The sequence below is a fragment of the Phodopus roborovskii genome, unplaced genomic scaffold (assembly GCF_943737965.1).
Source record: "Phodopus roborovskii unplaced genomic scaffold, PHOROB, whole genome shotgun sequence".
NCBI classification, from domain to species: Eukaryota; Metazoa; Chordata; class Mammalia; order Rodentia; family Cricetidae; genus Phodopus; species Phodopus roborovskii.
This window is the reverse complement of record NW_026126418.1, coordinates 37,057,501-37,084,270: the sequence shown is the minus strand read 5'-3', so window position 1 is coordinate 37,084,270 and position 26,770 is coordinate 37,057,501. Positions and strand designations below refer to the sequence as shown.

At 38.1% G+C, this 26,770-nt stretch overlaps 1 protein-coding gene across 1 annotated transcript in view; it reads left to right on the top strand.

Moving 5' to 3' along the window:
• Positions 1-18,266, top strand: part of Xirp2 (xin actin binding repeat containing 2) — a 55,132-nt gene extending 36,866 nt beyond the window's left edge. The window contains exons 3-8 of the mRNA XM_051184546.1: positions 115-201; positions 574-646; positions 1,964-2,094; positions 2,838-12,132; positions 14,181-14,298; positions 16,778-18,266. Of these exons, the coding sequence (XP_051040503.1) occupies positions 115-201; positions 574-646; positions 1,964-2,094; positions 2,838-12,132; positions 14,181-14,298; positions 16,778-18,266 (11,193 nt within the window). The remainder of the gene's footprint in view (positions 1-114; positions 202-573; positions 647-1,963; positions 2,095-2,837; positions 12,133-14,180; positions 14,299-16,777) is intronic.
• The last annotated feature ends 8,504 nt before the right edge of the window (positions 18,267-26,770 follow it).

Here is a 26,770-nt window from a genome sequence, read left to right as displayed (position 1 = left end):
CCGCCTCTTTTCAGAATAATCTGTCACTGAAATTACATTAATAAAATAGTTCATTTTACAGAGTTTTTCAAAGACAGTGTCTGTCTGTTTACATGTCTAATTGTTCATTTTCAGGAAGCAATCCACAGCAATCAAGAAATGACAAGGAACGATCAAGAAGTTTCTAAAGTTCATGGAACTGATGTCTTCAAAACAGAAATGGTAATTGCTTAGGAACGCAATAATTTTCAAAGGGTCTCCAGGACTGGATAGAAATTTTTGATTTTTCTGTAAACATATGCTTTTACTATATGTACTTTGTATAAATATACAGCAGTGTATATTTCCATTTATAACTATTTTTAAAAATGAAACAAGCAACCTACAAATATGCCTGCAGTGAGGTGCTGTTCACATATCTTCTGTTGTTAACTTGAGTACACATTAAAACAAACAGTAGAAATAGTACCTAGCCTCCCTCAACACTTACCAAATCCTCAGAAGAAAAACACTATAAAGTAGAGATTATTTTTAATACTTGAATCACAGATTTCTTAAAAATAATTACTCTTTTGAAATTGTCTTTAAAAGCAGATGTCACATCTTGAAGAACAAACTGAGGAAGTAAACCAAGCTTCACAGTTTCATCAATATGTTCAAGAAACAGGTAACTGTCTGGGACTATTGGTCCCTCTCTACCTTTGTCCTTTTTGTGTATGTGGGTTTGGAGGACTTTCAAAAATCAGTCCTTCCCACTGAGTAACCTTGGTGGCTGTGACTCATGCTTCCGAAGGGGGCAAGATTGCATTCCTGCATATAATTAGATTTTGCCTGCAGTAGTACATGTGATTTTTTTTTTAAAAAAAGGAGCTCATTGCCCATCAGACATATGATAAATTCACCCTAATCCTAAAAAGGGTGTTAAGCTAACCATTACTGAATTATGTTTTTAACTTGGAACCTATAATAATATCCATTGCTTATAAAGCACCCTGACAGTAAAATTGTCTTTACTGTATTCATATTAATAGCAAATTTAGGTAATGATATGTTCTCAACCCACATGTAGAAAGTTAGATTATGGGGAAACTTCTACATGTTTGCAGAAGATAAAGTGCAGCTGTCTACTCATATAAGGGAGTGTGGGGGGAAAGACTTGCTTCTCTGATGAGATAAAAGGAAAGATTTTACCTCTGGTATGGCAGAACAGTATTAGAGTCTTGCTATGTAAGAAGTGCAGCATTCTTCTTGCTGGTTTTAATGACTCATGTTTGTAATCCTGGCATTAAGGAGTCTCAAGCAGGAGGACTGCTGCAGGATTAAGGCCAGCCCTTGGCCACATAGTGAGATGTAGGCTACAGAGCAAGAACTTTTTTCAAAATTTTCAAGCAAGCAAACAAGAATAGTGACCTCCACGACACTGCCTTTCGTTCCATAAGATACATCATTGTTTTTTTCTGAATGAACAATTAGAACACAGTTGCAGAAATTCTGAAAATACCCTATCCAAAGATAACCACTACAAATTCTTTTGTTTTGTTTTTATTTATGTGTTGTGTGTGTGTGTGTGTGTTTGTGAGAGAGAGAGAGAGAGAGAGAGAGAGAGAGAGAGAGAGAGAGAGAACAGCTAGAGGCCAGAAGACAGCTTCAGATCAACTACAGTTGGAGTTCCAACTATTGAGACTTGCCCAAAATGGTTCTGGAAACTAAACTTTGGTCCTCTGAAAGAGCAGCAAGATCTTCCAACTTCTGTGCCATCTCCCTGTGCCACCACCAAAAATGTCTTTCATATGTTTCTTCTTTAATATTTCTTGCTTCACTTCTAAATCACTAGATGAAATAATGCCATGTACATAAATTTGCCCTTTGAGTCTTATTCACATTATAATTTACATTATAAGGAGTTTAATACCATATGACATTTTCTTCTCAATTACCATTTTATTCATTGTAAAGTATCCCTGTTATCTACTTGTTTTTGTAGTCATTGATACACCTGAGGATGAAGAGATTCCTAAAGTTTCCACTAAGATTTTAAAAGAGCAATTTGAAAAGTCGGCCCAAGAAAAGTTTCTCTATACTGACAAAGAAACAGCTCCATCCAGGTGTATAAAGGTATGGTAATTCCTCTATACAGGCAAGCACTAAATTTTAAAATCATACTTAAATATACTTGAATTTTTGTGGTATGTTCTTAACAAAATTTTGAACTTGCATTTATTCTGTTTCGCCAGGAGGGCATTGATCTATGAGGTAGAATAAGATCTCCCACCCACTGGAGAATAAGAATGAAGCAAGTTATACATATGATAAAGTCTATAACTAATAACAAATAAATTAACTAAGTCTATTTTAAATGCCATATAGTTACCTGTTTTGTTTTAAATGGCAAAGAAAGCAAAAATCCTACAAGAGCACTTCAAGACATTATTTTTTTAACCATGTAGATTACTGATCAAGTAAAGAGGGGCAAAGCAAGTATATACAATTGTTAAACCAAGCATAGTGGCATATGCCTTTAGGCCCAGAATTTGAGAGGCAGAGGCAGGTAGATCTCTCTGAATTCCAGGCTTACCAGGGCTACAAAAAAGAGACCTTGTCTCAAAAAACAGTATGTGTAAATGTTCAAGTACTGAGTCATTTACTGATACTTTTATGAAAGAACATTTATTATTAAAAATAGAATGATATTTATTAACACATTGAGTATTCTCTCAAATAGGCTTAAGCCCAGTGTATACCTGTTTTCCAAGGAAGGCATCACAACAGAATCCTATTTGTGGACAGGTAAAAGGTAGGGTCCAGGAACTTCCATGATACATTCATCATTATAAGCTTTGATTTTCTTTCCCTTCAAGATGGAAAATGACAGTAAAGAATCCTTAAAGCCATCATCAGCTATGGGTACCTGTTCTTCTTACACTTCAGCTAGCCAGAAGAAGGAAACCTCAAGCTCGAGTTATAGTAATCACAGTGTCACTTCAACAGTCCTGGCACAAGTTAATGGCAATCCTTCAAGAAAAATGGAAGAATTTCCTCCTCCTCCACCTGATATACTTCAAACACCAATGGATGTGACAGCATTTTCCCAGTCCCCTGAATTCCCCAGCCCTCCTAGAGGACTACCAATCCCCAAGGATTTATATTCCAAACAAAGAAATTTGTATGAACTAAACCGTTTATATAGACATATCCATCCTGAGTTAAGAAAAAACTTAGAAAAAGATTACATCAGTGAAGTCTCTGAAATTGTTTCTAGCCAGGTAAATTCAGGAAACTCAGTTTCAGCAGATGTACAACAAACTCGGTATATTTTTGAAAACAAAAATGACAGTTCTGAGAAAGATCTGAACTCAGAAAGAGAAAACCTGGAATGGGATGAAATTCTGAAAGGAGAGGTGCAGTCAATGAGATGGATTTTTGAGAATCAACCATTAGATTCTATCAACAATGGTTCTACAGATAAAGGGTTCACTTCCAAGGGCATTGATGACCAAGAACTTATTGCCGGGGGTGACGTGAAGTATACTAGTTGGATGTTTGAAACTCAGCCAATAGATGCACTGGGGACTCCTTCCCTTGACAATGAAGGAAACACAGAGAAAATTCCTGAGCTAGCTAGAGGAGATGTTGGCACAGCAAGATGGATGTTTGAAACAAGGTCTTTAGACTCAATGAACAAAATGCATGAAATTCAAGAAGACACAGCATATGCTACTATAAATGATATAACTGGGGGAGATGTCAAGACTGTGAGATACATGTTTGAAACTCAACACCTGGATCAACTTGGACATCTTCACTCTGTGGATGAAGTTAACTTATTACAACTCAGGTCTGAACTCAAAGAAATTAAAGGAAATGTTAAAAGAAGCATTAAGTGTTTTGAAACTCAACCACTGTATGTCATCAGAGATGGTTCAGGCCAAATCCTAGAAATTAAAACTGTGCAGAGAGAAGACATCATAAAAGGAGATGTGAGAACAGCACGTTGGATGTTTGAAACACAGCCTTTGGACATAATTAACAAAGATATCACAGAAATTAAAGTTGTTCGGGGACTATCCATGGAAGAAAATGTCAAAGGTGGGGTGAGTAGAGCAAAGTGGTTATTTGAAACTCAACCCCTGGAGAAAATCAAAGAAGACTCAGATGAGGCTGTCCTTACAAAAGAAGCAATCATAGGTACAGATGTTTCTAAGAAGTGTTGGATGTTTGAAACACAGCCATTAGACATTCTAAAAGAAGTTCCTGATGCAGATACTGTATCACTTGAAGAAAGAATAGGAGGTGATGTAAAAACCACCAAACATCTATTTGAAACACTTCCAATAGAAGCTTTGAAAGACAGTCCTGATGTAGGAAAGCTTCAAAAAATCACAGCCTCTGAAGAAGAAAAAGGAGATGTTATGCACCAAAAATGGGTATTTGAAACTCAACCTTTAGAAGACATTAGAGAGGATAAGAAAGAGTATACAAGGACAGTAAGGCTAGAAGCAGTTGACAGAGGTTATGTAAAGAAGTATACACATATTTTTGAAACCAATAATTTAATTCAGGTTGATGCATCACATCAAATTGAGGTAGAAGGAGTCACCAGAGGCATTGTGGAGTTAAATAAATCTCTCTTTGAGACAACCCCACTGTATGCTATTCAAGACCATCTTGGAAAATACCACCAAGTAAAGACAGTCCAGCAAGAAGAAATCCTAACAGGAGATGTAAGAAGTTGTAGATGGCTTTTTGAAACAAGGCCTATTGATAAATTTGATGAAAACCTTCATAAATTTCAGATAATTAGAGGAATATCGGCTGAAGAAATACAAGCAGGGAGTGTCAAATCTGCTAGGTGGTTGTTTGAAACTCAACCTCTTGATTCAATTAAATATTTTAGCAATGAGGAAGAAACTGAAAGCAATACTGAACAAACTACAGATATTGTTAAAGGGGATGTCAAAACTTGTAAATGGCTATTTGAGACCCAGCCAATGGAGTGTCTTTATGAACACGTTTCCTTGAAGACAAACACCGAAGATATCTGTAAGGGTGATGTGAGAAGCTGCACGAGGCTTTTTGAAACTCAGCCACTTGATACTATAAAAGAAGACTCTGAAGCAACAGTCAAACTGCAAACTGTAAAGCAGGAAGAGATACAAGGTGGGGATGTTCGGACAGCATGTTTTCTTTTTGAGACAAAAGATCTGGACAAAATACAGGGGAATGATGGTAAAGAAAATAAGCCTGTGGAAATGGATATACAAGCTGGAGATGTCTCTGGCATGAAGTATAAGTTTGAAAGTCAGTCCTTAGATTCTATCAGTTGCAGTTCAGAGGATGTGTTGAATAAGATCAAAACTCTAAAAACTGAAGACATTCAGAAAGGCAATGTGTTAAATTGCAAGTGGCTATTTGAAAATCAACCCATTGATATGATAAAAGAAAATCAAGAAGGTGATGGATTGGTTAAGACAGTGACAGACATCCAAGGTGGAAATGTGAGAAAGAGGTGCTTCATTTTTGAGACATTTTCTTTGGATAAGATTAAAGAAGAATCTGATGGCATCAGTATTAGGAAAACAGATACTGAAGAAGTAATGAGAGGTGATGTAAAAAGCTACAGAATGCTCTTTGAAACACAGCCACTCTATGCAATTCGAGATCAAGAAGGGTTTTATCATGAAGTGACAACAGTTAAAAGAGAAGAAGTAATTCATGGAGATGTACGAGGAACAAGGTGGCTCTTTGAAACAAAACCATTGGACTCAATTAATGAATCAGAAGATGTATATGTTATTAAATCTGTTACCCAAGAAGACATTCAGAAGGGGGATGTGAGTTCTGTCAGATACAGATTTGAAACTCAACCCCTCGATCAGATTTCAGATGAATCACATAATGTTTTGCAGTCTGATGACAATATTCAAGGAGGCAATGTAAAGATGAGTAAACAGTTCTTTGAGTCTGAAAATGGTGACAAGAGAAATTATATAAGAACAGTAAGTGTCAAAGAAATACAAAAGGGCAATGTGAAGACTTCTACCTGGCTCTTCGAAACTCACAGTATAGATCAGCTGGGAGAAGGGTCTGGATATGGAAATATCAAGACTGTCACCCAGGAAGTGGTACAGAAAGGTTGTGTAAAGAATGCAGTGTGGCTTTTTGAAAATCAAGAATTGGATTCTTTTAAGGAAGTAGATGAAAGTGATGCAAAAGTGACCAAAGAAGAATTTCCTCCATCAGATGTCAAAACAACAACATGGCTCTTTGAAACAACACCTATTCATGAATTTAATGAATCTAAAGTAGAAAAGGTAGAAATAATTGGCAAGAGCATTAAAGAAACCTTGAAAGACCTCTACTCTCAAAGAGTTATTGAAGCTCCTGGAATTATCATTGAAGCTGATGAAGTTGGAGATGTTCGAATGGCAAAATATAAGCTCATGAACCAAACAACTCCTGAGATACAGAAAGAAGATGTTATCAAGGCTAATCTCAGAAGCATAATGATGAATTTACTTTCCCAAAGAGACTGTACAAAGAAGGAGATACTTGTCAGTGAAGAGGAGAAGGGGAATGTCAATTTGACTAAAACTCAATTATTAAACAGACCGACTGGATTTCATGCTGAAAAGGAAGAGATAGTGAGAGGGGATGTAAAACAAGCAATAACAAAGCTGTTCTCAGAGGAAAGATATGCAAAGAAAGGCATCCTAATTCAGGAAGATGAAAAAGGAGATATTAACATGACTATCTATTGTCTTCTTCATGAAAATGCTGGTGACAAGGCTGAGCGTGAAGACATAATAGGGGGTGATGTGAGACGCACCATTCATAACCTGTTATCTTCTACATCAAATGGCAAAATACCTGAAAAGACAAAAATTGATGCCTCAGAGAGGGGAAACGTTCAGTTCTTCAAAACATGCATAGAAACTGGAGCCTTGAATTACCTCAAACAACTCCAAATAGGGACAAATGAAACTCTTACAACTAGGAAACAAGGAGAGGAAGAAGTAATTGGTGATGATGTTGAGAGCACAAGACTGTTACAAAAGAAAAGACAATTGCTGTTTGACCGTACTATTAATGAAAGTGAAATCATCCCAGGAGATGTGAGGAATACAGTTAAAGTCCTCACTAAAGGGCCTCAGAGTCCATCTTATAAGACACAGAAAGAAGAGGTTATAAAGGGTGGCATGAAATCAACCCTAAACTCTCTCAATCAGGCCATGAATCAGAAAACAGTGACTAAAACAGCAGAAATTATGAAAGGTGGCAGGCTGGCCCCAAGGGAGTCACTTAAGGAGTCAGACAACAGACAGAAAGAATCTAAACAATCTGGTGGCATCCCCAGTGATCTTGAGCGAGCTATTGAGTGCCTTGAGAAGGCTACAAATACAAGGACTGAAATATTGAAAAAGGAGCTGATACTAGATGATCTTGAAACATCATTGAGGTCTTTGAAAGAAGCACAATGGGGTTTCAAAGATGTTGATGAAGCAGGAATAATAAAAGAAGATGCACTACCTGGGATAGAGGGATTTTCAGCCAAACAAAAGATAGGGAGTCATCCAGCAGCTCTCCAAGGAGACAAGAAAAGTCTTCTTCAACCAATGCCAGGACCATTTGAGCCTGCCACCAAGCAGGAAATAGGGCCGGGCACTCTCCATGAAACTACCCAGAAGTCTTTAACAGAGGAAAGATCTGAGGTTAATCTTCTCAGAGCCCCTAAGGGTACAGTAAAGATTGTCATTGATCGTGAACAAAATAATGATGCTCTTGAGAAAAGTCTTAGGAGGATGTTTAATTCAGAACACAGAGCTATGAAAAACAGCTTAGACATGGGTGAGAGAATTGACATGTGGACTGAAAGCAAAGAAAATCTGTGTTATGGCAATGATATGAGCAAACAACTAAGTGAAACCATGTCAATGAAGGAAAATCTAAAAACCAAGGTTTCAGAGAATGTGAGAGAATCAAAGGATATCTGTAACTTCACCCGGTCTGTGGATAATACATTTAGAAAGCAGTTTCAAACTTGTGAACCAGAGAATGACTACCGGAAGTCTCAGATCCAGGATTCCTATGGGAATAATCAAAATAGTAAGAAAAATATGAGTATATCATCAGTGGTGCAAAGTTGTACACCAAATCCCACCCAGCATCTCATCAAACAGACAACTGGAGAAATGCATGGGACAACAAGGGACTTTCAGAATCAAGCCTTGCTAAGTCAGGTAACATGGTATTGTGATAAAGATATGAAGAAAAATGACATTAGCCTTCAACCTTTGCCTGTAGATAAGGATGTACAAAATGTAACAGGAGTAAGAGTCTCTGGAAGAAGCCACAAAAAATTTCAGGCAACTGACAAAAAACAGAAAAATGATGTTTGTCTAGAAAACCAGGACTTTCTAATGAAGACAAATACTTCCAAAGACTTGAAAATGGCAATGGAGAAGTCCCTTAATCCAATCAACTTTCAACCTGAGTATAATGTAAAAGAAAATGAGGACTCCCTTCCACCTCCATCTCCCCCTCCTCTGCCTTCCAATGCATCATCCGAAATTGAATTTCCTCTCCCCCCTCCACCACCATTAATGCTGTTGTCTGAAAAAAACGAGTTTCCTCCCTCCCCATCAACAGAGAAGACAAGGACTGAATTCGAAGGCCTCCCTCTTCCTCCACCACCAGTAGATGAGAAATCTGAAAGAGGATGTCTGTCAGCATCCCTACCTCTTCCACCTCCTCCAAAAACATATCCAGCAGCACATCTTCTTTCCTCCTCTGTCCTAGAAAATTATAGTGAAGCCTTCATACAAGAAAATTTCCAAAAAGAAGTCTCAGGCACTCAGCAGATTCACTCACAGGCTAAAACCCTAACAGTAAAATCACCACCTCCTACACTCCCCAAACCCAAACTTCCCAAGAGCATTAAAGATCAAATGAGCCAGGAGTCCCCAAAGGGCAAATTGGGGAGATCTCTGTCAGACATGGAAATTAAATCCACCTGCTCCAAGGATCAGAAAAGATCAGTAGTGGCAATAAGCTGTGAGAACACAGAGACAAAGCAGGAACTACTCAGAAAAAGTCTTGATGAAAGAAAACAGCTGTCCAAAAACTCAGCAAACTCTCTGTCTCAGAGAATTCCAGAAATCCCAGCCCCTAAGGAAAAACAGCTAGCACCCCTTGTTAAATCTCACTCAGTTCCATCAGGCTCAGTACAACAAAGTCCAAAGCCTTACGTGAGAAAATTTAAGACACCTTTAATGATTGCTGAAGAAAAATACAGACAACAAAGGGAAGAGTTTGAGAAACAGAGACAAGAGAAGTCTTGCCACAGTATTGTTAAAACAGAAACCTACCGTCAAAACATATCAGAGAAGGAGAAAAGAATAGAGTCACAAAAAGGGACTGAGGCAGTTCCCATACCCAGAAAGGATTTGGACTTGACTAGGATACAACCCAGCCTGGACTCTAAGAAAGAGGCTGTGCTTGCAGGAATGAGAGCTGACAGCGAGGTCTCCACAGCTTCTACATTGACAGTTGATACTGAGAGGCTCCACCACTTTCTAGCAGCATCGGAAGATAAATGTACCATGAAAAAGGAAGGCATACAAAGCTTAAAGGATATTCTACAGTGGAAATCAGCTTGTGAAACTAGCCAGAGTCACAAAGAGTGTAAGACACAACAAACACCTGAGCAGCATATGGAGAACTTGCCCTTTCCCCAAAGCATATCAACTTTCCCAAGTTTCAAAGCGAAGACCATCAAGCTTCCAAATCTAGATCGTTCACTGACTGAACCAGATCTCAGTTCTGAAAGTCACAAAAAGCAATCTGAAGTTCATGTTCAAACCACTGCTACACATATGAATCAGGAAATCAAGAAAACCCCAGATAGGACACATTGTGATAATAAGCAATCTGTGCCTGAAAAATCTTTTCAATTACCTAAAACAGAGAAAAGGGTGACAATACAAATGCCTCAAGAATCCTCAGAGAAACATCATAAGAGTAAGCTCAAAGCAGTTCCCAAGAAGCAGAGGGGGTTTGGGGAGTTTGGCAGAGGGAATGTCCCAGGGAGTGAAGAAAGCAACCAGGACTCATGGATGAGCTGTTCAAAAGAAGACAGATTAATAGTTGAGAGAAAGCAAGAACATCTGCAGGACCAGAAAGTACCAACGTTGGCCCAACAAAAGATTATCAATGCATGTCTGGACTCACAGATTCAGAATTTTCAGCAAACACAAATACAAACTTCTGAAAGTAGAGTTGAGAATAAAAAATTGCCCCAGCCACATAATGATGTGCCAGACAAGGGCAAACAACAGAGACATGTCTTTTCTGACACTGAAGATTCAAAACAAGAGATTACACAGAATGAATCTCCATTTTCCTCTATGAAAGAATCCCAGCATGACAATGGAAAATGTGCCATAAATATATTGGAATTCTCGAGAAAACGTGAAGAACTGCAGCACTTTTTGTCTAGAGTAAAACAGTTTGAAGCAGAATCAGATAAAAACGGGCTTGAAACATTTCAGACACTGCTAAATATTGTTCCAGTGTGGCTGATAAGTGAAGAAAAACGAGAATATGGAGCTCATGTTGCCATGGAGAATAATTTAGAAAAAGTCAAAGAAGAAATAACACATATTAAAACTCAAGCAGAGGATATGCTTGTGCACTGTGAACATATAATTCAAACAGCCATGATGGCCTCCCCAACAGGGAAGCAGAGAGATAAGCCTACCCATCTTAATGAAATGTCATTGAAAGTGTCTAATGTTAATGTCAACTCTAATAAATGCACTGAACAGAAAGAAAATAAAGTTGTGGAAAAACAGTTATCACAGCACCAAGTAACAATGATGCATAATCCTGCTAAAACACATCAGGAGATTAAGAGAGAAGATAATAAGATTGCTCCTTCCTCTTTGAAAACTCGACCACCATCACCAACTTTCATTACAATAGAGTCCACTGCCCGACGAGCAGAAACCTCCACGAAGAGTGAGCTTTCTCAATCCCCTAAAAAGATCAGTTGTACTGAACCTCCACCCAGAACATCTACAGAGCAAACATCTGGACTTCACAGAACATGCACCTCCCCATCCCCACCAAGGAGTCGCTCAGAACAACTTGTTAGACTCAAAGACACCACTGCCAGGTTAGCCAAAGGTACCATCCCATGTTCACCAGGGACCCCAGTTCCAATTGTAGAGAAGAGATCTCAAGTTGTCATGTCTCCAGCCACACTCCGCAGGCAAATTAAGATAGAAAGTCATGCCAGGGACTCTCCACCCACCATCACAATACCTGTAAGTGTAAACCATGCCATTAGTGGTTCCTTCCAAGAATCTTTAGAAGCCCAAGACACAATGAGGAAAATAGAGAAAAAGGGGTCTTATGTTCATAAAGATGAGCTGAGTTCATTCAACAACACAATGCCAGAAACTGAAAGCTATGATGCAGTTGAGATCATCCGCAAGGTAGAAGGGCCTCGCCTATCAGAACACACAGAGAGATTTGAAGCAACCAATCAAACAGTTCAAATGGCTGAACATTTTCTGAATGGCCATGAAAATGAAATAAACAGATGGTTTAGGGATTTTGAGAACAACCCAGACTTTAGAGCAAAGACAGATAGAAGATTTTATGCAAATGGTGAAATAAACCACAATGTGAAACAAGAGAGTCACACGTTTTGTAAGGAGGGATTTGGACTAGCATCTTCTGGAAATGCTAATTTTACAGGCATTTCATACAGACATCCTAGAGAACACCAAGAAAAAGTTCCTGCAATGCAGCCCAGGGTTCACTCTGAAGCAAGGTCTATGAGTGAGCATTTCTTAGGGGTGGACACATTTGATAGTCGGATTATTGGGTCAAAGGTAGCAACTTCAACATCATGCACCTCAGAAGGTGGCAGATCCGGCTTGGACTTCAAGCATGCCCCACCAACCTATGAAGATGTGATTGCTGGCCATATCCTAGATCTTACCGATTCACCTAGAAATCTCAGAAGAGATTTTCAGAAGACATGGCAGGAGAGTGAAAGAGTTTTTAGTCGCATGGGATATGAAACCTCAGATGCACAAGCCACTGAAATGAGCAGAGTCTTCCAGGAGGAATCTTCCTTTAAAAGTGGTAAATGAAATTGAAGAGTGTGAAAGAAGATTAACCCATTTGAAAGCATGTGTGCCAAAGCCAAATGATTTGCAATTAAAACAGTGTGTGGAAATAACCTAGTAACAAATTAGGACTAACAGTTACCCCTGTAGGCTTGTGATTCTTTGCTGCCCTTGCTTTCATTACTTTCTTTTTTAACAATAGCATTTAATAAGATTGATCTGCAGTATCCATTGCTAAAACCTGTTCTTCAAACTCAAATTAAACAGGAGTTTGAAGAACTCATCAGACAAAACAACTGTTATGGTGGTTTTCATAATGGTAGAACTATTTGTTTGCTATAGAACAAATTCATTATTAAAATTTCATAATACAATTTACTTCACCTAATAGTTTATGGTGGTATCAGACCAAAACCTTTGGCCTGGTATTTACCTATTTTAACTGAATACTTAAATAGTCTCTGCAGGGAACTCAATACACATTAGTAATAGCCTCAGACAGAACTTGCAGTATATGTATGCTGTCAGTATCTTCATCAATTTATGTTAAAATTGTAGATGTAACATTAGACAGCTAATATATTTAGTTATTGTAGTTAATTGAGGTGGTAACATCACCTGATACCAATATTTTCTATCTATAACTGATATTTTCATCTTTATGACAATTCAATTGACCTCATTCATAGATGAGTATAAACAATACACATTAAAACTTGATTATGTTTGTAAGATGAGAGATTTAAATCATAAGAACATAGTACATGATATTTTTAACATCAGAAGATAGTTTACTCCATTCTATTTACCACGCTTGTTGCAATTAATGAGTTTTCATGATAAAAGGATCGGATATAATTAATAGGCATCATTAGTATAGTCCATTCTTTTAGACAGATTGAAAGAAATAGCAAACTTAAAAATAAAAACCACTGAAATTAATAATTATGCCTCTCATATTTACAACATATGTGTCTAGTTTATCAAGTTAATATGGTTTCTTAATGTGCTTGCTTCTGGCATAATTAAGCAAAGCTGTCTAATTAATTTCAAATGCTCAGTTTTTGTTAAGGCAGATCATAACCATAGAAAACACAAAGAGGCTGGTGTTAAATATAGAAATGTATCCCTCAAAGCAAAGGAGTCCTCTCAATCATGGAAAGGCAGAGTATAATCACTAAAGTAGGTTTACATGTAGGACCTTGACATACCTGCTTTCATAGGAGACAAAAACAAAAGCTTAGTTAGTCCCAGAAGAGTATAGTGAAAATCAAAACTAATATATAATTGATGTTTCTATGCCCATTGTAAGCCACTACAGAACCCATGTTAGTGATATAACTAGTGGTATTTATAAAGACTACCCTTCACATGAGAGCAATGGGAAGCAACTGTAGGTACTGAGTAAGAGAAGCAGCACAAAACAAAAAGAATAGTTGTAAGTGTCTAAATGGCTGTAAAAGTTCAAATCGCTTAGAAAAAGAGTAGAGGTCCCTCCCTGCTCATTTCATGTACAAGGAAGTTAACAGCTGCTGTCATGAAGAAACCCTGATAATTATTGAGATAATACTTAATCTAACACTATACAAAGTCTTGGCTTATAAAAACCTGTATGTACTTTAGAATTATTTGTACACATAGTTTTAGAAATTAAAACTTACAAAGTTTTATATTTCATATGTATGGAAAATCTAGTTGCTTCAAATGATACATTTTCTTAAGGTTCTCCATGAGTGTGTGTGTGTGTGTGTGTGTGTGTGTGTGTGTATTCAATGTAATAATGTAAGTGAGCATAATATCATAATATACATTTATGTGTTTATTATATAATAATCCAATTTCTATAAGGTGTAATGGTACAGGCATTAAATCTTCGTACCAGATCCTCAAATTTCATGTTAGTTTACACTGTCCAGGAAAGAGATATATAAAGACAACTATTAGGGTTTTTCCCCTTTAACTGCATGTCCAATTAATGCATTATTTTTTATGCTATTGAAATTGTGATGGAAAATAGAAACACATAAGCCTTTATAAATTTCTTTTAGAAACTGCTGGTCCAAGACAAGGAAATCTGCATAATTTGTCAAAAGACAGTTTATCCAATGGAGTGCCTCATAGCAGACAAGCAGAATTTTCATAAATCGTGTTTCAGATGCCATCATTGCAGCGGTAAACTGAGGTAAAATGTCATGTTGAGTACGTGTGCCACATAGATTGAAGAACCTTAGAGCATATGTATAGTATTTAGTCTCTTGAGAGGAGAATTCTCCAGATCTCACAGGTGCCCTAAGTAGCTAAAATCACATGGGGGTGGGGATACAACATTGTTTAGGTTGACTCTCAACACTTCTCTTTCAAGTTGGGAGGATTTGTGAGGGTAAGAAAGCATTCTGAGTTACTTATATACATCAGGATTTTTAAGCGAGTCTGGTGTCTGAAAGTATTAGCTCTAGGCTAGAAGCTGGTAAGCCCTTTCTGTAAAGGGCAGATAGTGAATATTATTATTTGGCAGGCTATTCTGTTCCCATCAGGCAGGATTCATGTTTCATTGGAATCCAAGAATGCTGGTTGGAGAAAACAGGTGGGTGTATCTGTAAATGAATAGGCTTGGATATGTTCCAGGGAAACTTTGTATCCATAGTAGGTGATGGCATAGAGCTTTTCTGTTTGAGCTACAGCACATATGTTAAGAAATGGAATTTGGAATAATGTTAGTGACGGGTCAAGGAAAAGCTGTTTATTTTTGAAGCAAAGGAAGCATGCTAATCAACACAGAGGCATGAGTATTCCTTTTCCACACCTCTCAAAATAGATGCACTTAACTGAATGTGACATTTGATAAGGATATAGTTTGAAATGCTGGAATGGGATTTATTTTGCTGAATCTAACTAATGTGCACCTCTCAGACTATCACTTTCCTGATTTTAATTGGCAGTGTCAAATATTGCTCATTGCAACATAATTTCTTATTTTTCCCTCAGTTTCCATGGCAGTATGACATAATGATTCCACCTCTGTTTTTGGGGTGCTCCTTCTCAGGCACATATAAAGGTGACTCTTTCTAACCATCAATGAAATAGAGGAGCTTCAGAAGCCTGTGATTTAGATATAGTCGTCTGGTTGTTTGTTTTTCCTTCTGGTAGATCCCATACCATCTTGTACCTTCCATGTGGGGATGACTCTAAAATGTGCACTGCTGGTCTAGATTGCACCATTGTTCACTAAATGTTAATTTCCAGTGAAAGATGTTTCTGTAAGCATGATGACATCAGTAGGACCTATTTTCTTCTCACTGTTGCCATTCATTCTCTGAATGTAGTATCTATCCCTCTGTATCAGTAAATGACATGAACATTAACTGTGGCCTATTCATGAAGCTATCTTTCACTCATTCTTTCCCTCCTTTCCAGCCATCACCCACTTCTTTAATTACAAATTTCATAATTCCCCCTAAGTTGTGCACATTTCACCCCATAGCCCAACTCTCCTTCCAGTAAGTATTGTCTCTCACTTGAGCTAATGCCACAAACCCTTTATATAACTAGTGATGTGGTCTCCCTGTGTTCACATCTCTTACCAGCACCACTACCACCAAGCCAACCTAAGGCTGTATTCTATAATGCAGTAAAATTATCTTTCTGAAACACAAATTGGAAATAACTTCTCTGTCTAAAGTGTAGACTAGTTTCCCCGTCCATGAAAAAAAAAAAAAAAAAAACTAACACTAAGGCATAAATAAACTTTTAGTATCAAAATTATCCACAGATACATAGTAAGTTTTTAGCAAGCCTGGCATACATGAGACCACCAAACACATGGCTGCTCACAACTGCTCTTAATGCCAGTTCCAGTGGACCTGAAATCCTCTTCTGACCTCAACCTGCACCAGGCACTCAAGTAATGAACATTCGTACATACATACATGCATACATACATAATACAACAGGCAAATACACAGCTTTTAAAAGTTTAAAGTCATTTAATTAAAAAAGTCTACTGATGGTAACAATCTGTGAATGAAAATTTCATAAAATTTACATTTGATAAAAGCCAGATCATTTACACACTGCATTGCATACTGTTCCCTCTCTGTCCCCTTAACCTTTCATTTTACCTTCCAAGTATAGTGACATTAGGGCCTAGTCCCTAACATTGATCCTTCTATATATATCCTCATTATTTCTTTCATGGAGGCAGTATTTCCTGAATTCTGATATGATGCTAATATCCACCCTGTTTTTCTCATGCACACCATCACAACTGGTGACACAGAGTTCTTTTTCTCTGTAAATTTTAATTAAAAGTTTGGTGGTTTTGGCAGAAAAGTTCTTGGCACTGCCCATTCTGGATATGGAAGATAGTGTCAGAAGTCATTGACTTGGCAACATTTGGGCCATTGGTTTAAGGACATGGACTGTACCTGAGAATACCTATTAAACCTCTAGTGATATGCAGGAATTTTAAATGCTGAAAGGTACACATCACAGTGGTAATGGTGATAATTCACCTAAAAGGAATTTTAATTAACTGGACCATTCCTTTTAGTACTAAGTGGTTTTACTGAATTTCTGATTCATTATTAAAATAATTCTGCAATACTCTATGAATTTCTAGTAAGTATATAGAACACTAAATATTATTTCTTTTCTTTTGGCAGTTTGGGAAATTATGCATCACTTTATGGACAAATATACTGCAAGCCTCACTTTAAACAACTTTTTAAGTCTAAAGGAAATTATGATGAAGGTTTTGGACACAAACAGCATAAAGATCGATGGAATTGCAAAAATCAAAGCAGCGTAGTTGACTTAATTCCCAATGAAGAACTCAATGTGTGTGAAAACCCTGTAACAGATACCCTTTTGTTTGGGGATCTTACTAGACATGCAGATGTTTGTTACAGCGATTGGCAGAACAATGATTTGAGAAAATGGAGAGAGAGGGGGAAATTAAAAATTGTTTGGCCTCCTTCCCAGGAGATGCCTAAGAAAAACTTTCCCCCTGATGAAGAATTCAAAGTGACTAAACCTAAATGGCCGCCTCAAGTGACAATCCCTGTTTCCTTGGAATGTAAAAGGGAGTCACTACCAGAACATGTGAAAAGTTTGGGAAATCAAGAGCAAGACAGCTTCCCTGTCCTACCACCATGTCAACATGTGTGTCAGAAAGGGGACATCGTGGGAGTCACAGACATGAAAGTGTATGAAACAAGAAAGGATGAGAAAGAAGGAAAGAGAAATGAGCAGGATAAGATGAATGAAGCAGAGTGCGTAGCTAGTAAGAGAAAAAGTGGGATGGAACTTAATGGCAACGCTGTATATGTGCAGAGTGATGGAAAGCGAAATAGTGGACATGCCAATGAACTTGACTGCACAGACATTCTACAAGTCACAAGCACTGGCGATGAGGTGGGCCCAGAGAACCACAGAGAGAACTTCAACAACAATAACAATAACAATTCAGCAGGTGTCTGCTCTATGAATAGTGGCAGACAGGGGATGTCCATTTTAGAATGTCCTCAGCTATTACAGATAGCCAGTGAGGCAAACCCCTACCCAAGTGAAATCCAAATCAAAAAGCTGAAACATGCATCCAGGATCTCAGAGTTACTTGGTGTATTTGAATCTGAAAAGTTGTCCTCTAAAAATGTCCTAGCCATGGCTCTGGAGAAAAAAGCTGACAGAGTGACTGCGGGCAGTCCTGTGCAGTTCACTCTGGAGCCAGTCTTCCAGCAGGGCTTAGCAGATAAAGGGGAAAGCTGTGCAGCCTTTCCAGATGCAAACCTCTTACACATTAAAGAAAACCATGACAACAGCAAAAAAGTGCACCTTCTCTTTTCTAACACTGTGAAAATTCCCTCCTTTTCTAAGAAACACAACATCCTTGCATGTGATTTCATAGATTCTGTTGATCAACTTAAAAATATGTCATGCTTATATCTGAGAGAACTTGGAAAAGACATCAAATGCTGGCCTGATGAAACCGCAGGGGCAGCTTGGAGTGGTGGGAAAATGGGTTTTGATGCCCCAAGCCAAGGACGTGCAGCTAAGCCTGTGTTTCCTGGAGCGCGATGCCAGGCAGAGCATCTCACTGTGGAAGAGCAGATTAAAAGGGACCGGTGCTACAGTGACAGTGACGCCGACTGAGACATCTCTGACCACTTGCAGTTCACAGTCCAGCACTGAAGAGGATGTTCTCAGATAAGACCTTGGGATAGTTGCTCATCTTTTGCTTACTATAAAGATAATGTCTCATAGCCTCCTCTTTCACAGCACATTACTTCTTGTATTGCACGCCATAGTTGTTTTCCACAATTCATTTCAATCTAGTTTTCATCTGAACAGAGTGCTGAGATGAAACAAGGTGGCCATGTTTTCTTCTCAAAAGGCACATGTGCTGCTTTCTTTTTTCTTCTGTATCGTACAGTGGGCGAGAGTCTGTACAGCTGATGTGTATCACCATTCTTACACCTTCTCTATAATTTCTGATGGAATAAAATTGAATCACCTGAGATACAAACTGCTATAAATCTGTGTTCTCCTTCTGTTCTATATATTGTCATACTGACTATCATGTGTTCCAACATTTGAGAAATATAGAGGAGGGGGGGTGTAAAGCTCATGCCTTTAATCCCATCCCCCAGGAAGCAGAAGCAGATATAGCTTTGTAGATAAAGAGCTCAACATGCAAATGTGAGGGCTGAAATTCTGATTTACAAGCACATAAAGAATATCAGGAGACACTCACATAAGTTCTCATTATCAAGGCTGTCTAACATGAGATGATCAAGGATGACACCAATAGGCATCCCTATGTGGAAATGGTAAGCTAATGGGCCTTCCACCATGCCAAAGAGCTACAGACAACAGTCTTCTTCAGGGAAGAGCACACAAATTGGTTACACTATACCAATTCCCAATTACTCAGCCCTGGAAACTGTCCTATTATACAAACTATGTTCACATTATTGTTTTTAGGAATACAAACACACACACACACACACACACACACACACACACACACACACACGTGGCAGATATCTTCGTTATACAAATAAAGCCTGTCTGAAGTCATAGAGAAAGAGCAAGCCACAGCCACACTTCAACTCTTTCCTGTCTCAGCAGACAGCAGACAAGAGAGACTTCTTGTTTCTCCCTGCTTATACTCTGTTCCAGCCCAGCTAACTCACTTCTGTACAGATGTCCAAACCACTTCTCTGACCTTCAGACAGGCTTCATTTGTACCAACAAGATATTACCACACACACACACACAGAGAGAGAGAGAGAGAGAGAGAGAGAGAGAGGAAGAGAGAGAGAGAGATTTGGGAGGAGCAAGTATCTTACCACTGTCTTCCTACCTTTCTACTTCAAACTATAATGTTAAAATGATAAATCAAACATAATAACAGGAAATAAATTATTTTCTACTGGACTATCATATAAAAACATAATTATTGAGGTTGTTTTTAATAATTACCTAAACTATCATGCCTATAAAGATTTAGCAAAAATTTTTAATATTCCTCCAAAATAATGTCAATTCTATATTCAGAAATCATATCAACTGAAATTTGTAAGAAAATCACTTTAAGAAATTCTACAGATTTGTATTTTTCTTGCTTAATCCAAGGAATATGTTAGTGCAAAGATGTATAACTACAGCTTGTCAGGCTTTTTAAAATCATATTTGATGAGTTTTTTTTTCTGTTACACAAACATTCTTTTGAAAATTTGGCTTCTAAATTATCTGCTGATTTTGCCTTTCCTCAAATACATCTGATGATCCCGAGGAAAAATAGCACGGATATAAATGAGTAGCTTTGCATACATTTGGAATGTGCATGTATGAAACAGACCTTAGCCCATATTCTCCTACATAAAAACAAATTGCTGATTTTCTATAAATATGAAACCAAAAGGCAGTCTTGGAAATAATGTCTTTTATATAGAAAATGTAACAAATTCCTTCTTGCAAATAATTTCTCAGCCAATAACTGAGACCTACACAGTACTAGTTCCATGTATACTCTATAGCCAAGCCTCATAGCCTGGAAATTATATTCTTTTAAAGCAGAATTAAAGTTTATTTATAAAAAGCATGTTCAACATCTTCCATGGAGGGATACCTGCCTTAATCCAGATACAGGAGAGAAGCCCTAGTCCCTACTTCACATGACCTGTCAGACCTACATGATCCCTACTGGATGATATTCCCCTACATATGGAATTGGGGTGGGGGGATGTGAGGGTGGTTAGAGTGCATGTGAGAGGGCAGAGAGGGTAAAAGGGAGAGAAGAAGGGAGGAAGGAAGGGAGGGAGGAAGGGAGCTTGGGAGGGAGGGAGGGGGAACTGGGATCGACATGTAAAATAATAAATTTAAAAAAAAAATGCTTTGACTCCAAAATTTAAGTTCAAGGACAAGTTACTGGGGAAAAGGATTTCTATTTTTGTTTCCACAGAAAATGAAAAGATGTGGATTCCTTCCAGACTAATGTGGTTTGATCAAGCCAGACTACCTGAAACAGAGTACCAGGTGATCCTACATTCAAAACAGCTGGACAAAGCAGCCTGACAGACTACAGCCAATATTTCTGAATCTTCTTCAAATCCCTCATGACAGCGCCCTTACCAGCAGGAAGTAGTTTGGAAAGAACAACGCCCAAATTCCCAAATATTGTCTATACATGTTTATTTTCATTTAAATGGACTTGGTTATATAAAATAAAATTAAAAAAAAAAGCATGTTCAAGATTTAAAATGGACAAAAAGAAATACTCTTGGAAAGAAAGTAAGAAATGGACATGGACTTCTTAAAACTTTCCAAGACTGAGGATTTTAAATAACTGAATCTTACTTTCTCATAGTTGTGTATGTCATAAGTTCAAGGTCCAGGTAGAGGCAGGCAGAAAAATCTGTCCTTTCAACCTTTCTCATTGGCTTATTGGTACTCTCTAGTCATTGTGGTTCATACATTATCTTCCCTCTATATTCCCTGTGTATTCACACTACAGAGGACTCATGAAACATCAAGTCTCCTTGGGTTAGGGACCACCTACCTGACTCCATGTAGTCATTATTAAATCTTTAAAGTCTTATTTCCAAATATAGTCACTGTGGGTGTTGGGTTAAGCGTTCAACAGATAAATTTTATGAGGCTATAATTCAATTCACAACACATATTTCTATCCAATTTAATAAAATACTGTGAAATTCTGCCAAGAAAAATGGTAAACTATGGAGCAACTACAGCAAATTTTATTTAAATTGAATTATTATATTTTTATTATTCTTTATAAATTTTAATAGCATGGCATTATTTCTACAATCATGCTATGATAACACAAAGTTTCTATAGGAGAATAAATAATTCATAAGAACCCATGACTTGATATTTTGAAATATAGATACTTAACACCAGTGATCCTTCTAAAAATATGGCTCATGGTTTACAAAAGTCCTCTTATGGGGCATCTTCTATTTACTCTTGGTAGCAGATGAGTTTTGTGCAATTGTATTAAAGTCTAACATAAAAACAGGCTAATATCTATTTCACTGAACGTGTTAATTCTTCTGTTTATTTTTCACATAAATAATGTAATGACCCCAGTTGCATTTTAAGATTATATTACTATGACTAGAGACCTGCAAAACAAAGCTACTTCAAACCAGTAAGCCACCCTAGCCCAAATATAGATCACTTCATGGAATACTGGGGGCCTTTCATGCAAGATAACAAGCCATGTGTTTTCATTTGTATAAACAAGCTTGGCTGAACCAATTTCACAGTATGTACTTGATCACATGTAGGTGAAAGTATGTAGTGAGGAATTAAATCAGGATGGATGCTTGGCCCTGATTGGATGGCAGAGTCTTGAGGGTTCTGTCTTTATAAGCCCTTGACTAATGTAATTGGGCACCATACTATGGGAATCCTGGTTGTGGACCTGGCCTGTATCCAAGGTTCTGGCCAGTATTTAATAAACCTTCCTTCAATTTTGGCTCAATAATTATAGTAGTGTTCTTATTCTTGTCTAGAGAGATTAACAATACCCAGTCAATTTTTGAAAAAAAAAAAAACTTCAAAGTTAAAAATGGCATCCTGTTGTAATTGTTTGTTATGTTGCCTTTCCTGGATGATACAGGGAAATTTTTAAAAATCCAAATATGCTTTAGCACCACAAATACAGTTTTATTACTAATGAGGTCATCTGTATTATGACTAAACCTTTTGGGTCAGTAACTAAACAAGAAGATTCAGAGCTCTTTTCCATTGTTACAGGGAGTTTATTATTTTGTTTTGGCTGTCAAAACAGAATACCACAGATCGAATGACTACAACCAAATAAATATATTCAATTCTGAAGGCTAGAAATATACAAGATCAAGTTGTCTCTACAAGTTCCAGAACAGGCTCCAAAGCAATACAGAGAAACCCCTGTCTCAAAAAAAAAAAAAAGTAAAAAAGTTTTTATTAAGGCCACATTCTTGAAGTCTCCCCTTCCCTTAGTTTCACTTTGTATGTATCTATGTCTAACTTTCATACCCATGCTCAGGGTAAGTCAGGTTATTTCCGGAATCATGCCTCTTGTCCAAATAACTGAAAATAAGGGCCCAAGAATGTTTACAAAGTAGAGAGGGAACTATATTTGAGCAGAGCAAAGGTACAAGCTGAATAGCAGTAACTTCAAGAGGGGCATGAGTTGAGACACTCATGGGTACTAAGACCCATAGCCTGGGGTCTTACCTTTGTGGGGTATAAAAGAAGAAGCTGGAGTAACTCTTGAAGGAGGAGGCAATAGTATAGAGTGATTACTCTTGGGAGCAGATCAGAAATGCCATGCTTTAAACTCAGAGACATCCTTTTTAAAAGAAAACCTAAAGAGCAGAAAAAGTGAAGTTTTCCTTTTTAAGTGTTACCAGAAAAATGAGCGATGAAGTCAAAAGCAAACTATAATGGGGCCTCTGAGGCTACTAATGTCTGTCTACCTATGGAAAACTATGGGTTAAAACTTAATCATATGATTTCTTATTTTCTTTTTTAATTTTTGTATGAGAGAGAGAGAGAGAGAGAGAGGGAGAGAGGGAGGGAGGGAAGGAGAGAAAGAGAGAGAGTTCCTCATAGTTACATTTGTTTAGAGCTGATCACTTGAGACAGAATAACCTATAGAGGCTTATGCCTGGAGAACACTGATTCTCTCTCTGTTAGCATCTATTAATCTGATCACCTGAAGCTCTTCATCTAGACATGGGACTTTGTAAAAGTTCCCTTATCATTTTAACTTGTGTTGCCATGAATTTGGGCTGTTCAGGGTGGGTGGGTCATGGGAGGAGTGGGAAGGGGAGAGGAAGGGGTGGAAACAATAAAACATATAGAACTTATATGTGAAATGATTTTAAAAAGTTGAGTTACGAAAAACTTAAATGTGAATTGTGCCCCATAACTGTTAGAGTTTAAATGTATTAGCATTAGCACTATGAAATCATTTCCCAATAATTATTACTTTAGGATTTAAATCACAGGACTATGTAATTATGAAATTAGTATATCTGGCAACACAATTCTCTTATGAACTAGACTCATGATAGACCAAGGGCTATATGGAGGAGACATAGGCAGATTTGGCAGTCAAGGACTTTCTCGTAATTTATTCGTGACATTGCCTCCCAATGAATCTTGTACAAAAAAAAATGGTCCATCTCTCAGGAAATTGTGCTGAATTGTCTTTTGCAGCTTTCACACAATCAATCCTTGTAACAGATTTGGGGCTTCAGGCAGCACAGTCTCTGGGCTGGGACAATGGTTTTCTCACAATGCCCTGAAACTGAAGAATACAAACACACCCTTCCCAAATGTGCAACCACTGTGTGTGTCTGGAATCTTCTCCTCCAGCCAAGCAATTTTCTACATGCATCTCTAGAGTAATTTATAAGGGCATATTAACTTTTCCAAAAACCTAAAGAAAAAGAACATGACTTGGTTGTTGTGTTAGCTAATCACGACTGGCTAGTGGCCAGTTGTAGTATAGGAAAATTTCCCATCTTCAAATCAGAACTTTGAAAAAATAACCACAGACATTAAAGTGAAAGACTCTGTCTCTGTCTCTCTCCCTTCATTCCTCCCTTACTCCTTCCCTCCCTTTCAGATGATTCCCAAACTTGATGTAGTTTTTTGTTTGTTTGTTTTGTTTTAGAAAAATCTACAAACACTAAAATCAATCTGACATGCTTTTAAATTATTAACTGACATGAGTGTGAGCAGACTTTGGGCAGTCACCTCCCAAATGATGACATAGAGACTTATTACTAATTATGAAAGCTCTGCCTTAGCTTAGGTTTGTCCCACCCACTATCTCTTATAACTTAAATTAACCCATATATTTATTAATCTACATTCTACCACATGACTTTCACCTCTCTCCCATTCTGTGTTTCAACTCATTCAGTGTCTCCATGGCATCTCTCTCTCCTGGAAGTCCTACCTGTACCTCCTTCCTAGCAATTGGCTGTTCCACTCTTTATTAAACCACCCACAGCAATATATCTTCACAAAGTATACAAATATCTCACAACACATAAAGGTCATAAACTGCAGATACTCAGGTTCAAATAAGTAAAGCCAAGAAAACCTTGGAGATTGATAATAAATGCTGAGCTGCATTCTCCAGGAAATTAGTAGAAGATATTTTAGGATAAATATACTCTAAAAGTAGTTTAGCCTCATTGTATCAGTAGATGTGGGCCTCTGCTGAGTACATCGAGATTTCCAAGTGTTTATATCCTGGAAAAGTTACTGGACAGGGTTTTGTAAATAGTACCAGAAGAATAAATATTGTACTTTCAATGAGAGGAAGTGGACCAGAGCTAAAATGAAGGTTAGATGCTCAAGGGTATCATGCTGAGAGTGTAGTGACTTTTACTGTTCATTTATATAGAACAAATTTTCTTGCTCATTATTTTTTTTAAGGGATTTTCTTTTTTTATTTTATTTTATATAACCAAGTCCATTTAAATTAAAACAAACATTTATAGACAATATTTAGGAATTTGGGCGTTGTTCTTTCCAAACTACTTCCTGCTGGTAAGGGGCACTGTCATGAGGGATTTGAAGAAGATTCAGAACTCCTGGCTGTAGTCTATAAGGCTGCTTTGTCCAGCTGTTTGGAATGTAGGATCACCTGGTACTCTGTTTCAGGTAGTCTGGCTTGATCAAACCACATTAGTCTGGAAGGAATCCACATCTATGCATTTTCTGTGGAAACAAAAATAGAAATCCTTTTCCCCAGTAACTTGTCCTTGACTTAAATTTTGGAGTCAAAGCATTTTTTTAAAATTTATTATTTTACATGTCGATCCCAGTTCCCTCTCCCTCCTTCCTTCCCTCCCTCCCTCCCTCCCTTCTTCCCTCCCTTTTACCCTCTCTTCCCTCTCACATGCACTCTAACTACCCTCCCCTCTCATCCCCCACCCCAATTCCATATGTAGGGGAATGCCATCCAGTAGGGGTCATGTGAAGTAGGGACTAGGGCTTCTCTCCTGTCTCTAGATTAAGGCAGTTATCCTTCCATGGGGGATGTGTTTGCAAAGTCCTTTTGTGTTCCAGGGATACATCCTGGCTCCACTGTCTGAGGTCCCTTGACTGCTCAGTCCTTCTGGCTGAGACCCATATTCAGGGGGGCCTGAGTCAGTCCCATGCTGGCTTCCCAGCTATCAGTCTGGTGGCCCGTTAGCTCCTCCTTGTTCAGGTAAGCTGTCTCTATGTGTTTCTGCCACCTGGTCTTGTCCTCTCCATCTGCATCTGGGTTCTACTTCAACTCAGTTTTTATGTAAAGTTGTTTGCTCCTGTTTCCAACAGGCATTAGTTGAGGGCTCCATGGATAAGTTAGTTGTTGATCTCACTCTCCGACAAGGGCATTTATAGTAGCCTTTCCACAGAAGCTCAAATTGTTAGTTGGCAGCAGTCTTGTAGTTCTCTAGACCTTTCTTTGTGTTCAGTTTTATCTTCCAACCAATATTGGCTCCCTCTTTTATGTTCTCTCTCCCTCCCTCCCTCCCTCCCTCCCTCCCTCTCTCTCTCTCTCTCTCTCTCTCTCTCTCTCTCTCTCTCTCTCTCTCTCTCTCTCTCTCTCTCTCTCTCTCTCCTGTCTTCTATTCCTAACCTGGCTCAATCTTCCTGGTCGCCCATGTTTTCCTTTCCTCCCCCTTGTTTTCTCCTACTTTTCTCTCCATTCGCTGCCCCCCCCCCACTTCCCCTGAGCTCTGGAGTATTTGTCCCTTCCCAGTTCTGTGAGGGACTTTATATGAATCTCTTTGAATACACCTTGTATCCTAGTTCCTCTGGTGGTGTGAATTATAGGCTGGTGAACCTTTGATCTAGGTCTAAAATCTTGCTCTTTTGCAGAGCACCAACTAGCTGCACCTCTCCTGTCCCTAACTGGTACAAGTGGGTCTTAGTAGCTAGGCTCTCAGTGTTCCAACAGTTTTTTTTTTCATATGCTAATTGCACAGGCCTCTTGAACACTACTTGCCTGCATCATCAGCATGGATTTAGTTCTGTGGCTAATTTAAGTTACCTCCCATCATTCATTGCCTGTGGATATTTTCTCCTAAATTATTTTTGGAAAATTTTAAACACGCAAATGTTTGTATAAA